The sequence below is a fragment of the Xenopus tropicalis genome, chromosome 1, assembly GCF_000004195.4.
Source record: "Xenopus tropicalis strain Nigerian chromosome 1, UCB_Xtro_10.0, whole genome shotgun sequence".
NCBI lineage: Eukaryota > Metazoa > Chordata > Amphibia > Anura > Pipidae > Xenopus > Xenopus tropicalis.
The window spans coordinates 112,308,316-112,335,366 of NC_030677.2; the positions used below are offsets into that span (position 1 = coordinate 112,308,316).

Sequence of the window (27,051 nt, forward strand, 5' to 3'; positions counted from 1 at the left end):
CAATCTTGATTGGTCACTTTATCCCTACATATCCCATCTTCCAGTAAAGGATGTAAGAGACTAACACTACAAAACTCTAATACATCAGATGACCTAGTTTGACACATGTTGCTATCCCACACATTTCTATTCAAGATTATTATCACCAATAGGCTACCCTTACTACTTTCATATTTCCCAGGGGAACAAACCCTTCTTATCTCACTAGGGAGAACATTTAGAAATTAGTCATATAGAGTTGTGATGGTGGTGCCTTCAGGTGGCCGATTACATTAATGATTATCTTAATCTTGCTCTTTATCTATATTAAGAAAAGAGATGTCCTACAGAATTCGCAATCACCTTTTTTGTTGCCAGTATGTAGGTTCTACATGCTTCACAAGGAAAGGGTAAAATAAATAAAGAGCCAAGTGTTTATTTTATAAATACAATGAATAGTATAAAAATGCAAACAAGTGCTCTTAAAAATAGCACAAATATATATATTACAATTATAATCACTGCAAGTCCTTCCAAAATAATCTTCTGTGCAGTATTTGTAAAGCTTAACATTCCCACGTCAGTCATTCTCAGGTTGTGCCGTCTCAAGCAAGGGCCTGATCTGTGCTTATGTCTATATCTTGCTTCATCTTAAGAGACTTCTGATGCCTGATATACTGCAAATAAATGTCAGGAATTTATTAAGTAATTTTTATTACTAGCCTGTACCATGCGCACAAACTATAATATTATAAAGGTGACCATACATGTAGCAATTCGGATCTTTAGTCGCACAAAAGATCGTTCCCACCCTCCACTGACGTTCAGGGCTGAATCGTCCGATATGGAGGTAGAAAAAAATAGAAATTCTCCCTCCTTCCGCCGATTCAGCCCTGAATGTAGATTTTGCCTGGGTGCCTTTAATGGCGCCCGATCAAAATCTTAACCCGGCCCATCATCGAGTCGACAGATATCGGTCGCCTCTTCGAGCGACCATACTAGCATCGAATATCGTACGATAATATTGGAGCATGTATGGCCGGCTTAAGCTAGTATGCAGAGAACATTTTAAGTGCTTTTGACCTAAGTTTTTCTGTAATATGGAGCACCATGCCTTCATGCAGCAAGAACTATTTAAGAATTGAAAACCTAATAGGATTGTTGTGTTATAAACATGGATTCATGCTTGCGAGCATCAACAAAGAAGGTTGATTTGCAAGTCTGGACTGGGTATCAAAATAGGCCCTGCCATTCAAGTACACAGAGGCCCAAACAGCCCATTAACTAGTGCCTGTGTATGACATCCTACAGCAGCCCCTCTGGCATTTGCCAGAAGCCACAGATTGCGAGTCTGGGCCTGTTTGTTTGTCCTTAAATTAGGGATGGGCAAACTACGGCCCGTTGGCCTTTTTAATCCGGCCCCCGAAAAAGAATTACGGGCCTCGATTGGTTGCTCCCCAATCAGGGGGGGCGAAACCATATAGAAGGATGCAGGTCACTGGGGGGAGGGGAGCTGAGAGGCCCCGTGACTTCTCATGGCAGCCCTGGGCGTAATGCCGGCCTGGCCCGTCTGTAAGTCAATCTGGCCCCTGAGCCAAAAAGTTTGGCCATATGTTGGAAGTAACTTGTCCTGCAAAACCACAGTGGAAATTAGGATCTGGTCTTCCTAGGAATATCTGCCACTGTGGAGGCTGAAGGCTATAAACTGACCTTTTATGTGCCATGCCTAACAAAACAATGTTATAGCTGCAGGTAGTAAAAGGCATACTCTTACAGATGTAAAACTCAACTTGCCATTCAATTACCTTCTTAGTATCCTCCAATGTAGTGTAGTGGTATACCTCAGCTTCAAGGGACCTCACTGTGGAGAGGTGCAGTTGGCGGGCCATATCCACAAATGTCTGGGTTAGGAGAAGCTGTTGCTTTAACATGTCATTCAGAGCCAATGCCATTGGGCTATATGTGGTCAAAGCTAGGGAAGGCAGAAGGACAACAAAAAATATTACAACATGACCAATTATCCCACATAAATGTGTTCAGTTTCAATGTTGTACTGATGACGCTATCCCTACTTGCCCTACATATATCTGAGGAATATAGTTGAATATATACGTGTGTTCGATATAAGCAAAATAGCTTGAACTGAAATGTGTTATGCATTGGGGTTTTCTGTAACAAACCAAGCAGTTACCTAATGGGTGAGTTTATAGCAGCAAGAGTTCTCCTAGGTGCGTTATATTTATTAGGTGTGGGATCAATTATACTGAACATTTAGGAGCTGGAAGTTTCAATAATTTTGACAACCATATCTTGTCTACTAAAAAAACATTTACAGAAACCCAAAAGGATTGTTTTGGCTCCAATAAGGATTAGTTATATCTTAGTTGGGATCCAGTAAAAGGTACTGTTTTATTTTTACAGCGATAGAGGAAATCATTTTTTAAAAATTTGCATTATTTGATTAAAATGTAGTCTATGGGGGATGGCCTTCCTGTAATTCACAGCTTTCTGGTAAGAGATCTCAAATCTTATACTGATATATTATAAACAGCACTCAGTGATGTCATCAGTTATAAATCAGTGCTTAGTGATGTAATGCATCACATAGCACTTTGGAGTTCCATGTCCCGTATAAAAGCATTTAGCCTGGAGTCTTTATATAGTCATGGAGCTCCTCATAGATAATGCAAACAGATTCATCCCAATAGTGAAACGAGTAGTCCATATTTTGTCCAGTTCATTTCTTACTTACATTCAATTACCTCAGGGCTGACTGCATGCCTAGCTATTGAGGCCGGTTCTAGAAAAACTGGTGCTGATGAGAGCCTGAGGTCACTGGTTCCTGTATATAAAAATGAGACAAAATAGAAATAGTTCAATAGAAATGTTTATTTCAAATGCCTGTAATGTCTGCCATTAGTTAATATAGTTAAACCTCTTACCAAGTGGCCAATAATAACCAAGTTCAGGTTCACTAGTCTGCACCCATGTCTCTTTTATGGTTATTTTCTGTACTTTGTCAGCCCTTCTTTTGGTTTGATGATGTTTGCTGCGGTTGGTGTAGGATCCATGCGGAGAGCTCCCCCCTCTTCTGGAGGAGGATGTGAGGGAAGCACTTGAGTCTGACTCTGAGTGAATACTTTTAGAGGTTTCAGTGTGCATGGACTCTTCAAAATCATCAGTGTAATCAGACTGAACTGTGTATTTATGTTCTGGCTTTGAATGGCGCTCATGGGAAACAGACAGATCACTTAGCAGATATTCAGAGATTTCTGAATCCTCATTTGCAGTCTCTACTTCAGCAGCGGCAGACTTCTCATGGCTAGACTTTGGCTGAACTAAAGGTTGCACCTTCTTTGACTGCACAGGTCCCTTCTCAATAGCAGCAGTATGCAGATTACGGTCAGTTGGATAATTATTATTACCCCTTTCCTAAGAGAAGCAAATACATTCATTTGATGAGTACACCAGAAATAGATTCATTTACTATAGCAATATTTCCTCCATCATTTTTGCACACTATCTCTAGAAAGAAACCAGACTTATCAGTGTTGTTCCTTCCAAACATCTTTGCCAAAAGTTTGTTAAGTTGCTTGGTGTAAAAGCAAATACATATCAACCAAAACATACAACATGAAAACCTTAAAGGAGAAAGAAAGGTAAAAACCAAGTAAGCTTTATCAGAAAGGTCTATGTAAATACAGCCATAAGCACTCACAGAAACACTGCACTGACTTCTCTGTCAAAAGATTTGTTGTGTCAGTTTTCCTCTGCCAGAGACAAGCAACTCTCTCCTGCTCCCCCCTCCCTCAAGAATGCTAAGAACTCACTCCCCCGCCCTTAGGAATGTGGATCTGAGCCAATCAGCAGGAAGCTTCCTCATAGTCTTACTAACTGAGCATGTACACGGGTCTTGCTTTTGGTACAGGAGTGAGGCATTATGGGAACTTTCTTTACACAGCTCAGCGTTTTTTCTTCCTGTTTGGCTTCTGATCATCTGAATGGGAGAAATATGGGGAGACTTAGGGGCACTATTGAGACAACTGAAGGTATGCCTGCAGCTTGAGATTAACTCTTTTTTTTTTAGCCTTTCCTTCTCCTTTAAGGCTTGAGGTCACTGTCTCACTTGAGTCATAAAGTACAGAGGCCCCTCCCCAAAACTAGTGGCTGTCTATGGCATATTATAGCAGCCCTTCTGTAAATCATTAGAATTTTTTTTTATTTATGTATTTACACTAAGAAACTGCTTGATAAGATCACACAATGTTAGACCTTTACCCTGTACAATTTATTGTTTCCTTCTTCATTTCTTTATTAGTTTTGTTCAGAATAAAACTTCTTAAAAGGGCACCAATCACCAAAATATTGTTTCCCCCACTGGAGGTGCAGGCTAACAGAGCTCTCACTCCAGACAGGGAAAACAACAGTATTTCCTGAAAAATATTCCAGCATCTAATGATGTGCCCCCCACACTGGAAGCCCACACCCACTACAGACAGCTATGCTTGAATAATTAGCAAGAGTCCTGGCTCCCTCAAAACACGCACGCATAAGAACTGAAAATTAGGAAATGCGCATGTGCACATGGAACACTAATAATTCAACAGCTATAAAAATAAAAAAAAAATAAAGACAAAATGTAAAAAGTTAACATATTTAACAGCACATTATAAAAAAAAAACAAAAAACTTACCTCTTCTTCTACTTTTTGGGTGTCTAAAGCAGGAGCCAAGTCGTCAAGGCTTAGAATATTTAATTTAAAATCTAGGAAAAAAGTCATGCAATAACATAATTTATAAAAATCATGCATACAGACACCTGGATAGTAGATGACACTAAGCCGGAAACACTTTACATGTCCCAACTAATAAACTCCACTAAGGTTACATTATTAGGGGCCAGAGGGAAAGGAAAGTGCCAATTCTGACTTTTTAATGTAGTAAAAAAAATGGAAAAAAGGGTGTCAAACACAAAACATTGCACAGTGATTGCCAAATAAAGGCTTAAAGAACTAAACCCTAGAAAGAAATATAGGTAGAAATGCCGTATTCTGTATACTAGACTAGCAGAATCTCTACAACAGTAATGATTCAGGCCTTCAAAATTGTCACAAGAACTCACGTTTTTGTGTTTTTTAGGAGTGTCAGTGATACTGCACATGCTCAGTGTGGTCTGGGTAGCTGCTGGAAAGCTAACAAAATCAGGCAAAAAATAAGGTTCATCTGTCATTTAAGCTAATTCTGCTGGGCTAATTATTAAATTGCACTGATTTCTGAGCCATCATGTAATAAAAATCGGAATTTCTTACTAATTCTATATACATATTATAAAGTGAGTTGGTCCCTAAGCTCAGGTAAGTGACAGCAGCACAGAACATGTGCAGTGAAGCAGCAGAAAAGAAGGAGTTATTGGGGGATCTTTGGAGGCACAGATCTTCCCTGCTAAAGGGTTGTGGTTGCCTTGGGCTGGTACAGAAGCCCAAAACATAATGTAAAACATTTCTAACCTACTTCTTTGTTACGTTTTAGTTCTAATAAGGTTTTGCTTCAGTCTCTAGGCTATACTTGGAACATTCCATTTTGGGCAATCTATAAAACCAGAAAAAAAAAAAAAAAAAAAAAGGTGTGGCCAATATCATGTCAAAATATACATGCTTAAACTGGCCATAAATGCCCAGATTTAGTCAGGCAGGTTTCACCATGCTACCAAAAAAAACGAGAAATATAGGCCAGGTTTAGGGGTTGTTTTGAGAAACTAACCTGTGATCCTGTTTGGTCACACAAGAACTGTTTGAAAATTTTATAGGCCAATCCACCATGTTTGTGAATGCATGGTGCACTGGCAGATGATAAAGGGAAGCCCACAGCTCTTCTTCACTTTCTGCAGTTCCAATAGATCAAGCTGTAGGCCCAAATGAACAATGGAAAGACCATGTATGGCCAGTCATGGTACCCATTCATTTGGCCCATTATCGACCTAACACACACTGTGCAGGATCAACCAAATACCACAAGATCAGTCACTGGTCAGTAATACCAGGAAATGAAAATCTCATTTTGATATTTACTTTGTCTACACTTATTATTAGCAACCATTTCCTTCAAATATTTTGTTTACCTGTGTTTTTCTGGTAGGATTTTTGAAGGCAGTTTATGGATATACTATAATATTATATATAGTCTGGGTGAGGTATTGTTGAAGCAAGAGAAAAAAGATGGCATTGACATCCCTGGACCCATGTGCTCTATAATGCAACATTAAGGGGCAGATTTATCTAAATGTGAGATTAGAGCTCACCCCAGAAAGATTCACCCACTTTCTATTCATTTCAATTGGATTTTTAGAACAGTATTTATCCATAGATAAATATGCTTCAAAATCCCATAGGAATAAACAGAAAGTGGGTGAATCTTTCTGGGGTGAGCTCTAATCTCACATTCAGATAAATCTGCCCCCACTGGCATAACAAAAGAGGAAGCAGACCCCACAGGGGCACCCAGGGAACATGGGGGCCTGGACCCCGGAGTCAGCTTCCTCCATTTTGCACTTAAATCTCCTCTTCACACCAGCTCTGGCAGCGGGGATTTAAAGGCAGAAGGAGTCAGAGCAGAGGAAGGGGCTGGCGGCCTAGTAAGTCTCCTGATCTGCACTGGGCCCTGTGAAGATTTTTTTTGCAGGGGAATCGGTGCAGAGTACTTATGCCACTGTCTGCCTCTAAGTGAAGCAAGTTTGTTTCCCTTTTTGATCTGGAACTTTCACGTGGTGGATTTCATTAATGAGGGGCAATGTGTTTATATTGAAAAAAAGCTGAAAAAATAAAGCATAAAAAAGTACAAACCAATTGAGCTGGCACTGCTCACATCCTCTGTTCTGGAGAACAGCTCATCAAGGGATCTGAGATCACTCCTCTGGGACATAGGAGTTCGGCTTCGCCTGCTCAGCCTGGCCCGTGGGGAAAAGGAGTGATTGGTGACAGAGCTCCTTATTGATGGAGATGGAGATCTGGAACCAAGGCGAGAAAGGGATCGTGCACTGTGTAGAGGCATACGTGCTCTGTGGCTTGGTGGAGAAGGGGTCCTGGAAAAGTATCGAGAAGGGGTCTGACGTGGAGAGGTAAATCCCAAAGCGGAGGGGCTGCGATGCAGGTTTCTGCGTGGCGTTCCTTTGCTGGGTGGAGATGGTGTTCTTGGTGGTTTCTTTTTTTACATAAAATTGTTTTTAAAAAGCCAATTTATTAGAGCACAAACAGAGATTCATAAGACATATCAGACTTCCTGCTTCGGCCTGTCTACCAAGAAAATCCAGCCTGCTGATGCATTCCTCCCTACCACATTCATTTAGCTTAGTTCAACTTGTCTGTGTCCTAGTCATGTAGCTTTAAAACACTGGACAAATGCAATCAGATGATGCATTTTTCTGATGTTAACAGAAATTTAAATATACTTTACTAGTACAAGTTCAGAAAAGATGTGACAGAAAAAGAAACCAATTCTGGAGTATTCTGTATTTGGCCATAAGTTATGGGCTACTACTATTTAGTTCCCTCTATAAAAAAATATATATCTATCTCCTGTGTCTAGCAGTGGAAAACACAAATATCTTCAATAAATCGCTCACCGGGACTTTCCATAATCTTTCAGTACTTTCTGACATCTCCACAGAACTCCCAACGAGCTGATGAATTTCTTCTTCCTCACTCTCCAGGGCCACCCTTCTGCCATCTCCTGGTCTGCTCCAGTTAGGAGGTTCCCTCTTTTTAGGTTCTGGGTCTGTTGTATCAGATTTTTTCTTCAGGAACCTAAACCCTCTGGCACTGAGTTCACTGCTGGACCTGGCTGAAAAGGGCCTTTCATCGGAAATCCTAAGGTCTGAATCATTCTCAGAATTGTCTAACTCCTGTTTTCTGTGTAGGTACAAAAGGGGAAGAAGCAGGTACAAGTAACCCTTGTGGGAAAGTTTTTTTTACTGGTTTGCCCCCAAATACATAGCATATTGGGTAACTGTACATTTACATGGAAAATATTTTATTGAAAACTCATGCATTCCACAGAGCCACCCCACATCTTTAAAATAATAATCTTTGGCCAGTACCTCAGTTTGTGCCTTTCCTCAAATTCTGCCAGTCTCCTGAGTGCTGCACTTGTTGGTGCTTTAGACTTAACAGGAGCTAAATGGGTAACCAGAGCAGTTCCCTTTGTTGCAATTTCAGTGCTCTTTGTTACTTTAGGTTTGTTTTCATTGGGTGGCTTCTTCTTCAAAAATCTGCTCTGTGTGCCAGAAGCCTGATGAGGGCTCTCAGTGCCTTTATCCTGCTCTGTTTCCAGAACAGATTCATTAAGATCTGCAATTGATGGTTGCGAGAGTTTTAAAACATTTGCCTTCTTATTCAGAGCATTCATATACTCCTAAGAAAGAAAGAGTTAGGCATCAATTGGATGTTAAAGAGTATAGAAAGAGTTCACAATTTATTTTTGTCATTTTAGGTGCAGTTATCCTATAGGCCAGTCCTACCCAGCAAGCAGTCAGGGGTACAGTTTCCACTGGCTGCAAGTAAAATTGTGTAAATAGTTCTGTGTAAAATACCAACTACATGGCCCCCTTTTCTGCAGTAGCATTAAGCTCTTTGTAGAAGACATATTAAAATCCTGATACACAATACCAAACTCACTGCCTTCTGACATTTTTAAAATACAAACATCAATCTTTATCCAATAATCATTGCTATATGGAAGAAACTAAGCAGTGCTGATCTATAAAATATTAACCCTGCTAGGTAGGAACTTATTTTGCACCATGATTAGGGCACAGATCTCTAAGTTGTTTTTTCTTAGGCTGGTACTCCTGTTAGGAATAAATTGCACCAGCCTGTGGAAAAACCCCACTAAGCGGTGCTCCGGGATTTTACTTAACTTTCCAATTGGCTTCCCAGGTGTCCCTTGTAAAAATCTGTGTTCACGCACGCGCAGTAGAGTAGACCTGGCAGATCTACTCTACTGCGCATGTGCAGAATGCCAAAGGACAGAAGATTGAAGGTGCAGAGCTTCCGGCGCATTGCTTAGGTAGCTTTTACAAGGGATGGTGCCCAAGTCCGACCTTTGCCGGCGCTCCCCCTACTGACTGTTCCTCCCCTGACGCGTTCAATTTATACGCACTCGGGGAGGACGTCGGGTGGGGGCCCTGCGGGGGGGTTAGAGGGGCCCCTGGGGGGGGTAGGAGACACGGCTGGCTGGGGCACCTGCAAGGCCTCTGGGGCGGGAGCCCCGGTGGGCCCTGCACCCCCCAGTCCGACCCTGATTATGAATATCATAACTACAAACAAGTATAGTAAAGAAGATGCTGTAATGTCCCACTAGATGAGAAAAAAATATGGAGAATAGTGATAGGAGGCTTTAGTTAAGCTTTATAAATGACGTAAAATGTTTGCTTAGGCAACCTGTAGGTGAAGGAAGTTGTTAAATCTGGTCTGTCGGTTATGCAATGCAAAGTATATAGAAGGTAATGTGCCACTACCATACTGTAACTAATGCCCAAGTAATATTTACAGAATAATCTTGGGTAGGGTTGACTAAACAGTCTAAATAGTCTGATGCAGATTTTTTTTGCAACTTTAGAATATTTGTGTCCTAAATTAATACAAAAATCCAAGAAAGAAAGTCTGTTCATATGCCAGTATAGATTAATGGGATCTTATCTGTATTGTTAGCCAAGTAAGAGGATAAGATCTATTATCCAGAATGTTTGGGACTAGGGCTTTTCCACATACAAGATCTTTCTATAATTTAGATCTTTATATCTTAAGTCTCCTAAAGTATTTTAAACATTAAATAAACCTTAAAGGATTCAATAAAGAAACTGTAAGCGACAGGGCCCAGATGCAGGCCATGCAATCGGGCCGACTCTACGGACAGAGTTTTTACAGCCAATTCTCATCGGTACGAGAGTCCAGCAGGCCTTGAGGGGGTTCAGGCCCAGGTTAAATCACACACCCTGCACTGGGTTTATTTCATGTTTTAATGATATTTGCTGACTTTGCAGGTATGGAAATCCAAATTACAGAAACACCCCTTACCCAGAAAACCCCCAGGTCTCAAGCATTCTGAATAGATCCAACAGCTGCTGTATTAAGAAAGTAGTCTGTAGGTCTCCTAGCAGTGACAGGGGTACATGTAAGAGCTATACCTTAAGTTCATCTGTAGAATCCTTCGGTTTCACAGGAACTCTCTTTCCAGATAGCTGAGCCTGAGCTCTGGCTAACGCAGAACTCCTCATTCCTGCTATGGTCATGTATGACTTAAAAAAGAGCCACAGTTACTTAAAGGAGAACTGCCACCAGTAATAATGTTCTCTATCTTTGGATTTCTCTGTAACAAAGTATAGAGTAAATAAGAACAAAGCACTTTTCCTAAGCTAAACATATTAGTAAATGATAGCCTTACCTTACTCCTTTATCCTCACCCACGCTGTCTTTAGTCCCCTACAAGCAAGATGATCACTGTTGCCAACGAGACCTATTAAGCATTAACATAAGAGCAACAGCAGGTATGCGCCTCCCTCCCCACAAGCCCTCCCATACAGTCTTTCTAGCCGCATTTCTCTGGAGGAGCCTGATGTCATAAATATGCGACATCCCTCAACCTTCGTCTCATTCGCAATGAATTATGGGACTTGTAGTTTAAACTATTCACTATACATTATCAAAGTGTTATTATTTAAGAGGTCTATTTAACTCTCCCACCCGCACTGTACTCTATAAAAGGGTGTAAATAAGGCGCCAAAACTTAGACCAGCCTATTGCTTGTCAGGTTTAGCATGTTCATTATTAATTGCATATTTAAATATATTCCTAATACTAATTAAAATGATTAATTGCTTATATATACTGCCAATACTGATTTATTTAACAGCTTTATGTTTTTAGCATCTATGATATATAAGATTCATTCTATTAACTTATATGTATTATTTATGATTTTTTTGCATTGTACTGAAATCATAAAATCAGTTATCATTAATCTTTTGTTTTGAAAATGAATGTATGTTTTGTATGTTTTTTCTAAAAAATAAAAAAAGTTAAAAGTTGTGTCCATTTTTTATTATTGTTAATAATTTTAAAATAACTGAAATCTTTACGTTAAACTTAATTTTACAAATTTTATCTCAGTGTTGCCTAAATAAACTAAGTAACAAACATAGTATTTGTGCCACTGTGACAGAATGCCTGTATCTGTAGCTATCTGTATAACTGCTCATACTGATGAGTGTTTCTTCCTGCGTTCCACTGCATTGCGTTCTCCAGCGTTCCACCGCAGGAAAATGTAGGAAGAAATGCATCCTATTCTCTCTAATGTACCTGTACTTACACAGGCACATGTAATTACCAAATGCAGGTGGGGCACATCATGTTGTGTTCCACCTGCACGCCTGTGACAGAATGCTCTGTTATAAAGATAGCTAGAATCTCAGCCATAAAGCAGGGCAGGACTGGTGCTTACAATTGGACGTATCAGATAGCATCTGTGTCACTGTGACAGATTGCTCTGTTATAAAGATGAGTACACAATGGGTATGTGCATAGGATCCATGTTGAAAGGGTAACTATGCACAATATTTGTAAAAAGGAAATTGCGCTGTTTGCTATATTTATACCAAGTCACTCAGACAGTCAGTATGTATTATATGAAACATGAGTGATATTCGGAGTTCCCTGTATAAGGCCTTTCAGCCTTGTGCCTTTATATGGTCACAGAACCCCTCAGTGATTCTAATATCCTTATAATTTACTGTAGGGGGTACAGTATCCCTTATTATACATGAGTGATATTCGGAGTTCCCTGTATAACTCAGCCCGCAGCCTTGTGCCTTTATATGGTCAAAGAATTCATGAATGACTTATAATATCCTTATCATTTACAGTAGGGGGAACATTATCCCTTATAATACGTGATATTCAGAGTTCCCTGTATAACTCAGCCTTGTGCCTTGTGTCTTTATATGGTCACAGAACCTCTCAGTGACTTATAATATCCTTATAATTTACAGTAGGGGGTATATTATCCCTTATAATACATGAGTGGTACTCAGAGTTCCCTGTATAACTCAGCCTGCAGTCTTGTGCCTTTATATGGTCACAGGACCTCCTCAGTGACATCTAATATCCTTATAATTTAAAGCAGGGGGTACATTATCCCTTACAATATGTGAGTGACATTCAGAGTTCCCTGTAAACACAGCCTGCAGCCTTTTGCCTTTATATGGTCATTCATCCCTGACATGTGCCCCTACACATTGTAATGGGATCTAAATTGTTGTTATTGATGATTAGTATATTTTAAGGGTTTATGTATATTGCCCTAATAAAAATATATCCAAATAAATTCAAATTCAAATATTTTGGAAAGATGGGACCAAAGGAATCGAATGCCTTCTCTGCATCCAGACTTAGTAACATATTATTGGTATGATTGTTTGATATTATTTTTGATGCTATTGCAGCCCTTATGCCTTTTATGGGGTTTTTACCATGAACAAATCCTAGTTGATGTCCTACATACACTTTGCAGCAGTGAAATGACTGGTTATTAGGCCCCACAGCAACATCATTGGGCCCCTACACTTATGCAATTTATGTAACTTGTGCTAAAACTTACACTACTTTCTAAGAAACTCACATAGCTTACATATAAACGCCGCTGACCCCATACTGACTTATTAGCACATTAACTATTTTTACTATTTTTATGAGCTGCTACTGGCTAGTTATTGGGCCCCACAACAATATTATTTGACCCCTTAACTTTCCAACTTATGTAACATGCAAAAACATGCAAACTTAGGTTACTTCCATTTCAAGCAATGACAGCACAGAGCAGAGGCAGGTAGGTGGGAAGGGGTTAAATTTAGGGCAAACTCCACTGGCCCCCAATAAACTGAATAACTTACTAGCACATTAATCAATTGAACTCTTTATATGAACTGCTTATTGCAGAGTAACATCAGCTGCTTATATTGCACACACAAGGGGCATGGGCAAATTTTGGGTACTGCGTGCTTGTGTTAATGGGGGGCCCCATATAATATAAATAACCTGTCTGGGGTACCAGAGTTTCTGATGGCGGCCCTGTTCCGAATAGACAAGTCAGTGTTTTTTTTCTCAGCATTGATAATGCTGCTTGAAAATAACTTCTGTGGAGGGGATTACAGAGCACTGCTGAAGTTATTAAAGTAAGTGGGTTTTCCTTGTCCTTTCAACGTGTCCTTCCTTGTCCTTTCATATCAACTGTAGTTTGGTGCATTGAAAAAATAGTGTTTCTTAAAATAAATATATCTTTTCATTTTTTTAAATTTTTAAACCTATGTCTTAAAAAAACTCATATTTTCAAAGCCTGTGTTTGCCTTAAAAAAACAGTATATATCCCATGAAATTGTTTGGGGCAACCAAATACATAGGATGATTACAGATGTCCATTCAGTGGTGTAACTAGCACCACCAGACACAGGTGCAGGATTTGCCCATTGGCCCTCCAAACATGCCATTCTGCTCTCTTCTTCGTGTCACTATGTCTCCGACAGGCCCCAAAGGGGTGCCCTCTACACCCCCAGTAGTAAGCTACTATGTCCATAGGCATGATTGCAGCAGAGACACTGCGTGTAAGTGTTATCATAGTCTCTAGAGCAGTGGTCATCTGAATATTTGTCTTCAAGATACTACAGTATGTATTCAGACATTTGTCCGGACCTCTTTAGCTTATTGTTAAATACATTTGATGCTATATAACCTTCAGGCTGGGCAAAGTAAATGCATTCCCCTAAATCTTACACTTGACTTTAGGTTTAAACTCCCAACATCTGCTTTGGGACCCCCATGGGGAGCCAAACAATTTAGGAACAAGTTGTGTGGTGTCCTGTAGGCATCTTGGAAAGTAAATATGCATTCCCCTAAATTTTACACTGTACTTTAGGTTTAAAAACCCAGCATCTGCTTTGGGCCACCCATGGAGAGCCAAACAAACAATTTAGAACCAGTTGTGTGGTGTCCTGTACAAAGCTTCAAACATTACCCTTTTGGAACAAAGATACATAAATAATATACATAATAAAATAAGTTATATGAAAATACACAGGGTTTGTGATTCTAACAAACTGAATATTCAGACGGAAATTATACAGTCATTGACACAGGAAAACAGAGAAACAAAGGTCAGTGGTGGTGAGGTAAATTCGATCAAGTCAGCAAAATGATGACACCTAAAAAAAAGCTGTCACTTACAAAGCGGAAGTATAGGGAAAGAACAGGAAAACATCCATCATTAAGCCTGTAAATGTCTGTTATTTCAGCTGAGAAGATTTGAGCCTTTCTTTAACTGTTAGTCTGTATATTATTGCTAAAATATAAGAACCACTACACACATCTGAAGAATTTTCTAATAATATTGTGCCTCCAGAGTAAGAAGTGTGGTCTGAGGATGTTACACTTTCAATGTAGTAAATTCTAATGCTGCACTCTCCATTGGTGGGAGAATGGGACCGCTCCTTTTGTTGAAGCAAATATAGTACACCTTCAGTGTACCATCAGATTTTATAAACATGTTCTCTACTTGCCACACTGTTTCTATCAGCATATCTGCAGTTAGGTTCCATATACAAGAGTGGTAAATTAAAAACACACTTTCACTTCCTCTACCCTTTTAGCCACTTTTCCAGAGGGTTTAATATAAACTATGAATAATTATATTGAGTAAAAGTTATTGTTTCTTGATTCTCTAGGTCATTAATCAAGTAATCAGTGAAGGTTTATATTTGATCAAAATCAAAATCATAGCATACTTGTAAAGTAAAAACTGGGTGACCTTGAATATTATATCTTGAATAAACAAGTAAAGGTATTTGGGTTTGAGTGGACTTCAGACTGACGCTAGATCTTTTGAAAGAGTGCCTAATGTTTTCCGTGATCTGGAACCTTAATGTTTTATTTGAAATCATGTCAGCTTATGTCTTCAACCCACAACCTGTAGTTGTTGAAAGGCAGTTACATTGTTAAAAAAATTACTAAGTATGGGGTATATTGTAAGTGCAGCATATGATTCTATACAGCGCTGTGTGCTTGAATAGTGTTATATTAATAAAAATATTTATACATACAGTTGCCATACAATGCAAAAGATTGCAAAAATGTACTTATAAATGAGCAACAATGCTTTTATGTAGTATAGATTGTAGAGTATCTACTTACAGAGTCACCTAAGAACATCTCTGCTAAATAAATAGCATATTAAGAATTGTTACTAAACAATTAATGTTATCAGCGATGTGGTGTTTAGTGTATACACATTACAGTAACTTTCTCTTTCTACTTATCACCTCACATGTTTGGGGCTAGCCAGTATTTTACTGGCCTGGTCAGTAAAAATTACTCTTAAAGGGGTGGTTAACTTTTAGGGCTGTGACAGACAGGGCGACTAATCTCCCCGGAATGCCATCCCACCGGCGAGAATGTAAATCACCGGTGGGATGGCATACGTGGCGATTTGGCAAAATTGTTGAGAGGAAACTTCACCGATTTTGGCACCGCGAATGCCATCCCACCGGCAATTTACATGCCGGTGGGATGGCATTTCGCGGAGATTAGTCGCCCGCAACAAGGTAGATTTGTTGCGCGGGGACTAATCTCCCCATCTCTCTCAGCCCTTAAGTTATCTTTTAGTATTTATAGAATGTCCTATTCCTAGCAACTTTGCAACTGGTCTAAATTTTTTTTTTATATAGATTTTTCTCTTCTACGTGTTTCCAGCTTTCAAACAGGGGTCACTGACCCCCTAAAGCAAAAAAATAAATTGCTCTGTGAGGCTACAATTTTATTGTTATTGTTACTTTTTATTCTTTATCTTTCCATTGAGTCCCTTTCTTATTTGTATTCCAGTCTCAAATGTAAACCTCTGTATGGTTGCTAAGGTAAGAAAGACCCTAGCAACCAGATTGCTGCTAAAAATTCCAAACTGAGGACCTGCTGAACAAAAATCTAAATAACTGGCAGTTAAAACCCACCTCCCTGCTTTCCATATAAGTGTTGGTCACACTGCAAGGAGCAAATTTAGTACTATTGTTCGAGCTTTTGATCAAGGTTATAACTAAAGTAAGTAAACTCTGGGAGGGTGGAAAAGTTTTAGGGGACCCAGTAGAGATGCAGTTTCAGTACGTTTCCAAAAATGTCCTAGTCTTAATAGTAAGGCAGCCTGCTGAGAATGGGTCGCTCAGTGGCCCAGTAAGGAATACTTCGGCACTGCACCAACTCCAGCACTTCTTATCAGAGCACGCCTGTAACCACAATTTGCAGTGCATTTGCATATTAATGACAAAATTAAAACTACATAAGCCTCTAACTCGCATTTTCCTCCATCTACCCTTCCCCGCCCTTGTGTTCCCTGCCAGGCCCCGCCCCCTGTGCTGCGATTGTGCGCGCCATCGGTGCTAGAGTGACGCTGCGCGCGCTCCCGCGGACGGCAGGAAAGATGGCGGCGCTCATCCCTCTCACACAGGTAACCATCGTATGCAGAGTGACATTGTGGGGCTGGGAGGCTGCTGATGGCATGGAATAGTAGCTAGTGGAAATAGGAAGAGATGATAGAGAGCGGCAGAATGTCATCCAGGGCACGGGGCCTTGCTCACTGCTTACAGTCTGTAGTGTGAGAGGAGGTTAGGGCCTGGGAGGGGTCCAGCTAATAAATCTGAAATACAGTAAATAATATGAAGGTGTTCGGCTGACCTGACAGTACACTTTCTTGTCCGAATGCAATTCTTTCGTACCTATTGTAGCCAGTTGTACTTTACCTCTGGTTATTGTCTTTCCTTATATATACCTGTAATTTCTGACAGCATAAACTTATGCCATTCTACCGGACTGGCACCCTAGCAGTACATACTGTGCCCTCATACACCTAACATTCAGAGGCAGCTCCCATACCAACATCCTCCAGTGATCTTATTCAGATCCCTCCCTTTCAGGCTTCCTGCAACAGACTCCCTGAGTTTTAACCTTAGTACTCTATAATGTGTAGCTCTGGATTCTTACTCTGTTTGGTCTACTGATGCCTTACAGAAAGGCTTCATATAAATGGTATCCTTCTATTTCCTGTACCCACAACACAAATTCTGTGTTCCATCTAAAGAGCCTAGTCACATGGTTTGGTCACCCTTTTAATATTCAAGAGATGTGTGGTAAAGGACATAACCAAAAAATATTTTTTTGCATAATAAAAGAAAACATAATTCTAAGCAACTACATTCATTACAAATTTGTAACAGTGTATAAGCTATTTCTATATATATATATATATATATATATATATATATACACACACACACACACACACGTGTGTGTGTGTGTGTGTGCTGTTAAAAGCAGGGTTTGTCTGTCCTTTTCAATTATCTCAGGCTTTTGAAACAATGTAAATACAAGCCAGCAGATTGACAGACCTGTCTTTGCTGGAGGAGACTGGCTTTTGCAACATTGTTTAAAATGTCATAACCAGGAATTAAGCAAATTGCTTTCAATAGCAATTATATTTACAAATTCCTATTGGAAACTTACTCAGAATCATGATTTTTTTATTAGGCAAAAAATATTTGAGTATTGAGTTGTCATGTCCTTTAATACATTGTAATATGAAACAAAATATGAAATTAGCTTGGGATAGAGATTTCTGTCTAACTGTATTTTGGATTTTTGTTGTGCAAGTATTATTGTGGAATGTGGTGGAGAGTACCGGTCTATCCAAATACTGTGCACCAGGCTGAACAGAGTGGAAAGGCCAGGGTGTGCTGGTGAGTGTGGATCGGTAACATAGGGACCCTGGAAATATTTCAAGTTTTTGGCAATTATTGACTTATAACCTGTGTTTACAGAACTATTATGAATGTTTGTTTTATTGTATAGCAGTGTGTTCCCTTTTAGTGCATACATAGTAGCAGGGTTCATGGTGCAGCCCCCCTGCTCCCCTGGAACTTGTAGTGCAAGCTTGATGTCTGCAGCTTGCATCTAAAACTTCAGTCTGCCTTTTTAGGCATTATTATCAATAATTCTTTCAGACAGGCAGTTAGGTAGCTTCAGAGCTGTAATGGAGAGTATTTAGAATATTGGATTGTGGTATGCATGTTCAAGCTCTCTGTGTCCATTAAGACTGCAGAAAACCACAACTGCATAAAAATGCTGAGTGCATTTTGGATTCCATGTGCAAGTTTCACGCATATTTGCCATTGTTCATATTGGATTCTTGGATTTATTATGTTAATTTGCATTTAGTGCGTGTTGCATTGATTTTATAGAGTAATATGGGGGAGTGGGGCATACTCTAAATTACATTTAGGAAAATTCATCACAAATGTGGGAGCCACATTTAGGTGAACAACTCCATTAGCGGCTGCGTTTAAAATGTTTTATGCTGAAGGAGGAGCATATTAAACTTTTGTCAGTTTAGCTTTTGTCAATTATAACGTAAATCATCCTCAGCCAAAGTAAGTTTAAGATCTCAGAAGCTAGTGGGTCACTAGATGGACATCTCTGCTGACAGGTTTGTAATAATATGTGTGTGTGTAATATGGGGTTATATTTGGTATATTCTTCTTTAAAGGAGAAGGAAAGTTAATTGCTTAACTGAAACCCCCGGCCGGTGCTCCTGAGAAAATTGCAGTCTGGGGATGTATGTGAGCAAGCATTCCTCTTCCTCCTACAGTCTTCACACATGCAAAGTAGATTGAAAAGCCAAACTTTAACAAATAAAAAAAAAAAGGCTTTTTCTTTACTCAACTGCACACACGCAGGCCCTGGAATTACTGCGAAAGGAGAAGGAAAAAGATTGCTAGTGGGTTTTTCTTCTGTTTTCTATATAACATGTGACAACCATAACTGGGCTCCTCCAGTAAATATTCAAAATGTTTTATGCACACAATAAGCTTAAATGCTTATAAGAAAATTTAGTTGAAGTTAAACCCTATTATAACTAGGATGTTCACTGCATTTCACTCTCATGAACATCAACATTCACCAATGTGAGACAGGCCTTCAATTGCTTAGAAGTTGCCCTGGGTTCCTTTGCAACCCTTTTGGACTATTAAATGCCTTGCAGTTGGAGTTATCTTTGATGGTTGCCTACTTCCAAGTATTGTAACAGTCGTCTTAATCCTTTATTTGTACACAATCTGTCTGACTTGATTGGTGGAGTCCAAACTTTTTAGAGATAGGCTTGTAAACTTTTCCAGCTTTATGGGCATCTCCTACTCTTTTTGAGGTCCTCAGACATCTCATTTGTTCAAGCAATGTGCTGTGTGTGTGATCAGGCTATGCTGGATCCCTGTTCTATAAATAAAACAGGGTCTCTCACTCACACCTAATTTTCATTCCATTAACTGAAAACACCAGAGTCTGATAACACCTTCAAATTATATGATAATCCTAAGGATTCACTTACTTTTGCCACATTTAGAAATGTTATTGGATCATTTTCTTTCATTTGTTTAAAGGAAAAGTAACACCAAAAAATTAAAGTTTTTTTTAAGTAATTCAAATATAATGTACTGTTGCCCAGCACTGGTACGACGGATGTGTTTACTTCAGAAACTCTACTATAGTTTTTATAAAAACCCTGCTGTGTAGCCACGGGGACAGTTATTTAAGATGGAAAAAAGGAGAATAGACACCAGTTACATAGCAGCAGATAATAGATAAAACACCATTGTATTCTATAGGGTTTATCTGTTATCTGCTATGTATCCTGTGCCTTTTCTCCATTTTAATGAATAATCTAGAGTAGTCTTTCTGAAGCAAACACGCAACTTTTACCGGTGCAGGGCAGCAGTACATTACAGTTTAATTACTTTGATACATCTTTACTTTTTGGTGTTACTGTTCCTTCAGGCTAATGCCACACGAGGCGTAGGGCGGATATTTTCGGCAAGCATAAAAGCGCTTGCTGAAAATTCCGCCCTACGCTTCCTACAGGTGCCTGCACCCGAATTAATGAGAGACGCTCGGGTGCAGGCACATGTAGCCGATATACGCATAAAAACGCGAGACTGCACCCGAGCGTATCTCATTCATTCGGGTGCAGGCAAATGTAGGAGGCGTAGGGCGGAATTTTCAGCAAGCGCTTTTCCGCTTGCCGAAAATATCCGCCCTACAGCTCGTGTGGCATTAGCCTTAAGTAAAAAAAAAACCTAGTCTGATCTAATTAATTAACTTAATCTTGATTTTAGTCCGAGGCATAAAATTGTCCACTAAAGCTAGTGCTACAGAGTTTGGAATGTTGGTCATCTAATCCAATATCACTTCTCTGGGCTGCATGTGATATTTTGCTACTAATTGCTAAAATCTAGATGTGTGGGTACATTGCACTGGTTGTTAAGGTCCATTTAGATGTGCAGCTGTGTTTTGGTCTAGTGTACTTAACCACATGTAAAAAAAGGATAATAGATTTTTATCATTTTGTACCCAAAAGGAGAACAAATAACAAATGAAGAAAAATTAACAAGATGCATTTTTCAGTGTTCATCAAAACTAGAGTTTGTTGACCCACAACTACTTTTTATAAACTGATTTGCAGTGAAAAGCTGGTCTGTAATTCCATCTTTTAACAGACCAATTGATTATTTACCATAAGCATTTTCTGGATATATTTTCAGCAGAAGGTGAAAAATATAATAAATATATAATCTTCTGCTGGTTGTGAAAAAGCAAACAAAAAAGGAAATGGTTTTTTTAATATTTACAAACACACACAAACATACTATAATTCCTCTTAGATAAAGGAGTAGATGCTCTCTTAATTACTTTGGTGCATTGGTGTTCTCTCATTCTGTGGGCTATAGATGCTAAGTACTTAATATGGCCATTTGGCATTTAAAAGAAAATCAATTTTTATTTTTACTGCGTATTACGTAACTTGTGCATTGCTCAGTAATAATAACATATAGTCATAATTAGGCTCTTTAGTTGTACGTACCCACGTTTTTTATTGGATTCACTTCCTTGTAAAATCCCATGGGTGTGATTTGTTAAAATATGGGAGATGAGGAATGGGTTTGGGTAGGTAGAGAGATGTCCCTTCCTTCCTGTACAGAGATGTCAAGATTGACTTAAGCAGCACAATTATACGCCTTAATAAAAATTAATGGATAAGCAGCTGTGCTCTAATGAACTGGCAGGAACTGCTTCTATGTTTTATATATGTGGTTCCTTTCAATAGACGTTGAACAGATCTTCATTGTATGTACAGATACTTACCCAGAAACCCACTGTCCAGAAAGCTCTCAAATATGCAACTTTCTACTATTAAAAGAGGTTGTTCACCTTCAAAATAAATTACATAGACATTGATGTTCTGAGACAATTTGCAGTTGGTTTTCTCTTCAGCAGCTCTCCAGTTTAAAATTGCAGCAACCATCTGGTTACTAGGGTCTTGTTTACCTTAGCAACCAGGCAGGGGTTTGAATGAGAGACTGTTGTATAGTACAGGATATGAATATAAAAAGAAGGAAAAAAGGTAACAATAATAAGAAGTAAGCTCAAGAGCAAAAGTTTTTTTGCTGCTGGTGTCAGTGACCCCCGATTTGAAAGCTGAAAACATGTAAGCGTAAGATGTAAAGAGAAAGCAAATAATAAAAAAACAATAACAATTCAATAATGAAGAACAATTGCAGAGTTGCCAGGAATAGGACATTTTTATAACATACTAAAAGTTAACTGAAAGGTGAACCACACATTTAAGTGAGAAAATCAAATAGATGTTGATCAGATATCTTAATTGTATGTACCGATATGGATCCTATTACCCAGAAACCCACTGGCCAGAAAGCTCTGAAATATGGGGATGCAACTTTCCACTATTTAAGCGAGCAATTTCATGTTTTCCTTTGATTTACATTTTGATTTACTGATTTACATTTTATTTGTAATGATAAAACAGTGCTGGTTACTTGGTATTAACTATGCTAGTCTAAATCCACACTGGTGGAAATCCCAAAAGATTTCACTTTGTGTCTGTATGTTATCTACCTGCTTAGACTGTAAACTTTACAGGGCAGGGACCTCCATCATACTGTGTATTTTAGCACATAGCACTTTAAAGAGAAGGAAAGCCATTTTGGCATTTTACTGCCAATAGATTTGCCACATTAGTGCCATTTAGAACACTATATGTATTCAGCAAAAAGCTTTACTATACTTGAGTAAAAGCTCCCTCCAATAGCAGCTGCCATTTTAGTTTGGTCTTGGTAGCTTCCTGCTGCAGTTATAGCCATGGGAAGTGCATATCACACATTCCTAAGGGAGGGGGGGGGGTGAGTTCTTAAGCTTTCTTATGGGAGGGGGGAGGGGGAAAGAACTGAGCAGACTCGTGCCCCAAACCTGAAGGAGGAAGTCTGATACCGAAGAACATGTTTACAAAAAAGGGGACAAAAAAATCCTGTGTTTCTCTTGATAGAGGACTAGACCAGACCTTTCTGATAAAGCTTAATTAGTTTTTACCTTTCTTCTCCTTTAAAGGAGAATGTAACTCTAAAAATGAATATGGCTAGAAAAGGATTATTTTACATACTGAACTTATTGCACCATCCTAGAGTTTTACATCTGTATAGCAGCAATGACCTAGGTCTTTAAACAGAAGCTCTCCATCTTGAATCACGTTAGAAGTGGCAGTAACTCTCACATGCTTAATGTGCTGTGGGCAGCTGTTGGAAAAAAAACAGCTTTTCATGTCATATAAGCTGATGCTACAGGGCCAGTTATTTAACCACACTAGTGTTTTAGAGGTACAGTGTACTAATAATCTCTGTTATTTGCTTATCAGCCCTGTATTGTCACATGCCATTATATTCTATATACAGAGTATATTGTGAATGAGTCCCTAAGCTCAGTAACTGACAGCAGCACAGTTTATGTGCAGTACCTGTAGTACAGCAAAAGGCAGTTAAATGTAATTAACCCTTTAGTACTCTGGATGCTTGCCATGGAATCTCTGATTTTCTCCACCCAAGCAAACTAGTCTTACCAGTCCAGTTGCTTATTAGGCTTGAGTCAAAATCAGTCACCCAAAAGTAATCGGGGAAGTGAAACCTGCATATAGACAAACAGGCTTTGGCATTCTATGCTACTAAACTATAATTCCTGGCATCATGTTATCATTTGAGTTAGAGCATGCATGCTAGTAGTTTTTTTTTCTTCAATGTATTTAGCATTGGGGTTGATTTTCTTTTTAGTGTTTTCCCCCACTCATGCACAAAGGCAAAAGATTAAAGCCAGTTCTGAGATAATTACTGGATGTTGGATATACCTTACAGTTGTTTCACAGTGCTTTGTTTTTATATCTCTAGGAGAATTTTGTACAGGTATAGGATCTGTTATCCAGAAAGCTCCAAATTACGTGAAGGCTGTTTCCCCATAGACCTGGGGAAAATAGAATATTAATATTTTCAAAAATGATTCCCTTTTTCTGTAATAACAAAACAATACCTTGTACTAGAGGTATATAGAGGCAGAATTTAATGGATTTAATGTTTAATTTATTTTGTAGTAGACCTAAGGTATAGTGATGCAAATTAGAAAACCCCAGATCCCAAGCATTTTGTATAATGGGTTCCAAGCATTCTGGATAATAGATACAATACAGGTATTGTGAAATGCTTTTCCAGATATAAAGATGACAGTGTAAAATTTTGTCATGATTTTTATGATATAATTTTCATTTACCATTTTAAATATTATTAAACCAACAACTGTTTTTTTTTAGTTGTAATATTGGTGTGTAGGCAGCCATCTCAGTGCATTGTGCCTGAGTCTGAGCTTTCAGAAAGAGCCAGCGGTACACATTAGAACTGTCCTATATGGGTTTTCCTATAACCCATTGTTTCTCCTACTCCCATGTAACTGCAGGAGTCCCAAGGTGGACTTGGATTTCTTACTATTGAGTGCTATTCTGATATCTACTCAGAGCTGCTACCTTCCCATTATTCTACTGATCAGCTGCTGGAATGGGGATGATATCACTCCAACTTGCAGCACAGCAGTAAAGTGTGACTAAAGTTTATCAGAGCACAGGTCACATGGTTGTGCCAGCCTGGGAAATAAAGAATATGGCTAGCCCCATGTAAAATTTCAAAATTAAATATAAAAAAAATCTGTTTGTGTTTTTGAAAAATGGATTTGAGTGCAGGATTCTGCTTGAAGAAAACATGTTTCCTTTAAGTATTCCTTTAAGCTGCATTGTTCTTTGAAGTTGTAGTTACGGAAGTTTCTGGGATGGTTGCCATATAAAGCAGCATCATTCTGACCCTTGATTTTAGGTGCTCTTAACCTATGCTTTGGGGGTCCATGGGTCACCATGATTCTTTATAATGCTGTAAAAAGTATATCTTATGGTAGATAATAGTGATTAAAAAGAGAAACATAAATAATTGTTGATCAAATGATGTGCTCAGTAGTGACTCCTATATGTTATATTCCATTAAAAAAAGAAATAACAAATAATTTCTTAAATGAAAAATATTGCCACTTCTGATATAAGCTTATCCAGTTAGACTTGTGTAAAAAGGTGTATACACTCCAACTGCCAAAAGTAAATATTCAGGTTTGGGTTCCCTTAAGCTGGCCATACACGCACCGATAATATCGCAGGAAACCTCGTTTCGTACTATATTCGGTGCGTGTATGGCAAGTCGGCGAGTCGACCGATATCGCAGGAAGCTGCTGATATCGGTCGACTCGCCGATCAGGCCAGTTAAAAGATTTTGATTGGGCGCCATAGAAGGCGCCTGACCAGAACCTGCCTTCGGCGCTGAATCGGCAGAAGGAGGTAGAAATCCTATTGTTTCTACCTCCTTATCTGCCTGTTTCAGCCCTGAAGGTTAGTGGCGGATCTGACGATCTTTTGTGAGACCGATGGTGTGTGGCCACCTTAAATCAGAAAGCTGTTATCCCCTAATCAGGGGAAGAACATTTAATGATTTTCTTTTTTTTCTGTAATAATGAAACATGTGCATTATCCTAACTAAGCACTCCGGGCCTGTGCTTTTGTTAGCAGAAAACTATACTATCCAAAAGTATGTCTGGAGCACCAAAGAGCAATATTCTTGTACTTCTTTCTTTTTACTGGGCGTGCATGTAATTTGCATGTAATGAAAGAGAGTGTAATTACATTAAACATTTTCTTTTAAAAGTCTTATAGATGGAAAAGATGTTGGTGCTATTAAGTGGGGATCACTCAAGATCCCCTGTTTTAGTGTTGATTAGTGTTTCTACCTTAGGTAGCACCCTTAGTTTTCAAAGAATGTCTAATGTCAAAGTCCCCAAATTCTTTTTTTTTTTTTTTTTTTTTTTTATAAATTTGTCTGTTTTAACATGTCCAGTTTACAGTATCTTTACTTGAGAAAGCATCATTTGAAGTTGATCAATAATACATTATGGCTACTTTCAAATGTATATATCCATGTCCATATGGTCTATAAATTATTCTTCTCATAAGCCAATTAGTAAATAGCACTTAAATGCATGGGACTCTCCCAAGTGACCTATTTTATGATTTACATCACCCAAGAGTTTTTTCTTTTTTGGTTTTCATAGTCAAATGTTTTCTGCAAATTTTATTTAACAATGAGGGGTAGTGGTATAAATAGAATACCCGGCTGTGAAGATAATGATCTGTTTCTCACAGATATATTGAATTGGACATGCAAATTCTCTAGTAGGCTCTTGTACACAAACCCCATACTGTTATCGGTCTTGAGCCACAAACATAGAAGAGGGTAAATAATTTCATTCTTTTTATGTATGATATTTTGCAAAAGAAACAAAAACTTATTTGTAAATACAAGCCCAGTTGCAAAGTGCAATTCTTATATGCAGATTGATTCTTTTTTTTTACCCTCGATGTAATGGTTCCCAAGAATTCCAGTGTAATTAGGAACCAACTCACAATAAACTATATATATAAAAGTCACCATACACAGCTGATTAGTAATTAATTCAGATACTTATTACATGACAGCTGAGTTACAAGTGCAATTAGCATTAAAATGTAATAATTAGTTAATACTGTAGCTTCATGACAAGAGAACATCATTTTGTGCATGATGATTTGTGAGGGTGGCTTGATGTAGCAGTGCAGTGTCACTGACACTTCTAAAATTCAGGATGGTGAGCCCCTGTGTATAGGCCAGGCTCATTGCTGTTATAGAGATGCTGAGCCTGTAGGCTTAAAGGGGATTTATACAATACATTTTTACAATGCACTAAACCATGTAAAATAATGTAAGATAGAAGGAAGTGCTTTTATATTTTAATACCTTGGGGTTCAGATATGTCCATAACTGCTTGAAAACTGTGCTCTACCCAGACCTTATGCCAGCTTCCGGTTTAGACTCTTTAGTATATGGCTCAGGGTCCGTTCCTGCTCTACTCGCTCCTCTCTCCTCCCCCCCCGTCAGCAGCACAAGCAGAGAGACACAGAAGGAGGGAGGGGTTTTTCCTGCTGCTGCTGAGTAAAGCCTGTCAGTCAGTGCTGTGACCACTTCCTGTGGGAGACTGAAGTGACACTCTCATGTCTCATTTTGCTCTGGCTTCAGACTGGAGAGCTTGTGTATGCAGCTCTCATATAATGGCAGTTTTAGGAGGTAAAATGCTTTCAAAACTTTTCTTTCTGCATCATTTCACATTTTGAGGGAGGATGAATATTATAACTGAATATGAACTTTATATAAAATGTCTCCTTTAAGGCTAATGGCAGATGGAGTGAGTTGGTCGCCCGCGTTAGGTCTCTGCCAGCGCAGGTGACTGACTGCTCCGAAATGCCTTTCCACCAGCAACAATAAAAACTTTTTAATTTATGGAATATTCTTTAAAGGACATGTAAACCCTACATCTTCCTACCATGTAGGTAAGTTGGGCACATCGCCCCCATCCAAACCACACCATTTTTATTGCATATATCCCCCTCTTTTCGCCAGCAATATTACATTTTCCTTAAAAATAATAGCAGCATTCACCTGGGCACCATTTTCCCTTTACACATCTTCAGTGACATTTATATCTAC

At 38.9% G+C, this 27,051-nt stretch overlaps 2 protein-coding genes across 7 annotated transcripts in view; one reads left to right on the top strand and one right to left on the bottom strand.

The window, feature by feature from the left end:
* Positions 1-395: 395 nt before the first annotated feature.
* Positions 396-10,567, bottom strand: c19orf44 (chromosome 19 open reading frame 44). 2 transcript variants are annotated; one of them, XM_002942208.5, is made up of 10 exons: positions 10,416-10,567; positions 10,159-10,269; positions 8,071-8,384; positions 7,597-7,882; positions 6,818-7,175; positions 4,673-4,743; positions 2,922-3,411; positions 2,732-2,821; positions 1,785-1,951; positions 396-656 (listed from the first exon to the last, which is right to left on the bottom strand). In XM_002942208.5, the coding sequence occupies exons 2-10, from the start codon at positions 10,261-10,263 to the stop codon at positions 585-587; spliced, it is 1,953 nt and encodes a 650-aa protein (XP_002942254.1). In that variant the 5' UTR covers positions 10,264-10,269; positions 10,416-10,567; the 3' UTR covers positions 396-584. The 2 variants fall into 2 exon arrangements, with proteins under 2 accessions (XP_002942254.1, XP_002942253.1); XM_002942207.5 differs by having other exon boundaries at positions 10,159-10,340.
* Positions 10,568-16,379: 5,812 nt separating this feature from the next.
* eps15l1 (epidermal growth factor receptor pathway substrate 15-like 1) overlaps positions 16,380-27,051 on the top strand; it is a 90,144-nt gene continuing 79,472 nt past the window's right edge. For 4 of the 5 annotated variants that reach the window (XM_012956850.3, XM_012956855.3, XM_012956861.3 and 1 more), the window contains exon 1: positions 16,380-16,511. In XM_012956850.3, the coding sequence (XP_012812304.1) occupies positions 16,485-16,511 (27 nt within the window). In that variant the 5' untranslated portion in view covers positions 16,380-16,484. 5 annotated transcript variants of the gene reach the window in all.

Excerpts from the sequence above, each read along its gene's own strand:
- c19orf44 (XM_002942208.5), bottom strand. The coding sequence starts at position 10,263 with ATGACCATAGCAGGAATGAGGAGTTCTGCGTTAGCCAGAGCTCAGGCT. Across the intron at positions 7,176-7,596 it reads AAAGATTATGGAAAGTCCCG|AAACCACCAAGAACACCATC; the intron begins GTGAGCGATTTA and ends ATGTAAAAAAAG. Across the intron at positions 4,744-6,817 it reads GAGCAGTGCCAGCTCAATTG|ATTTTAAATTAAATATTCTA; the intron begins GTTTGTACTTTT and ends CTTTTTTCCTAG.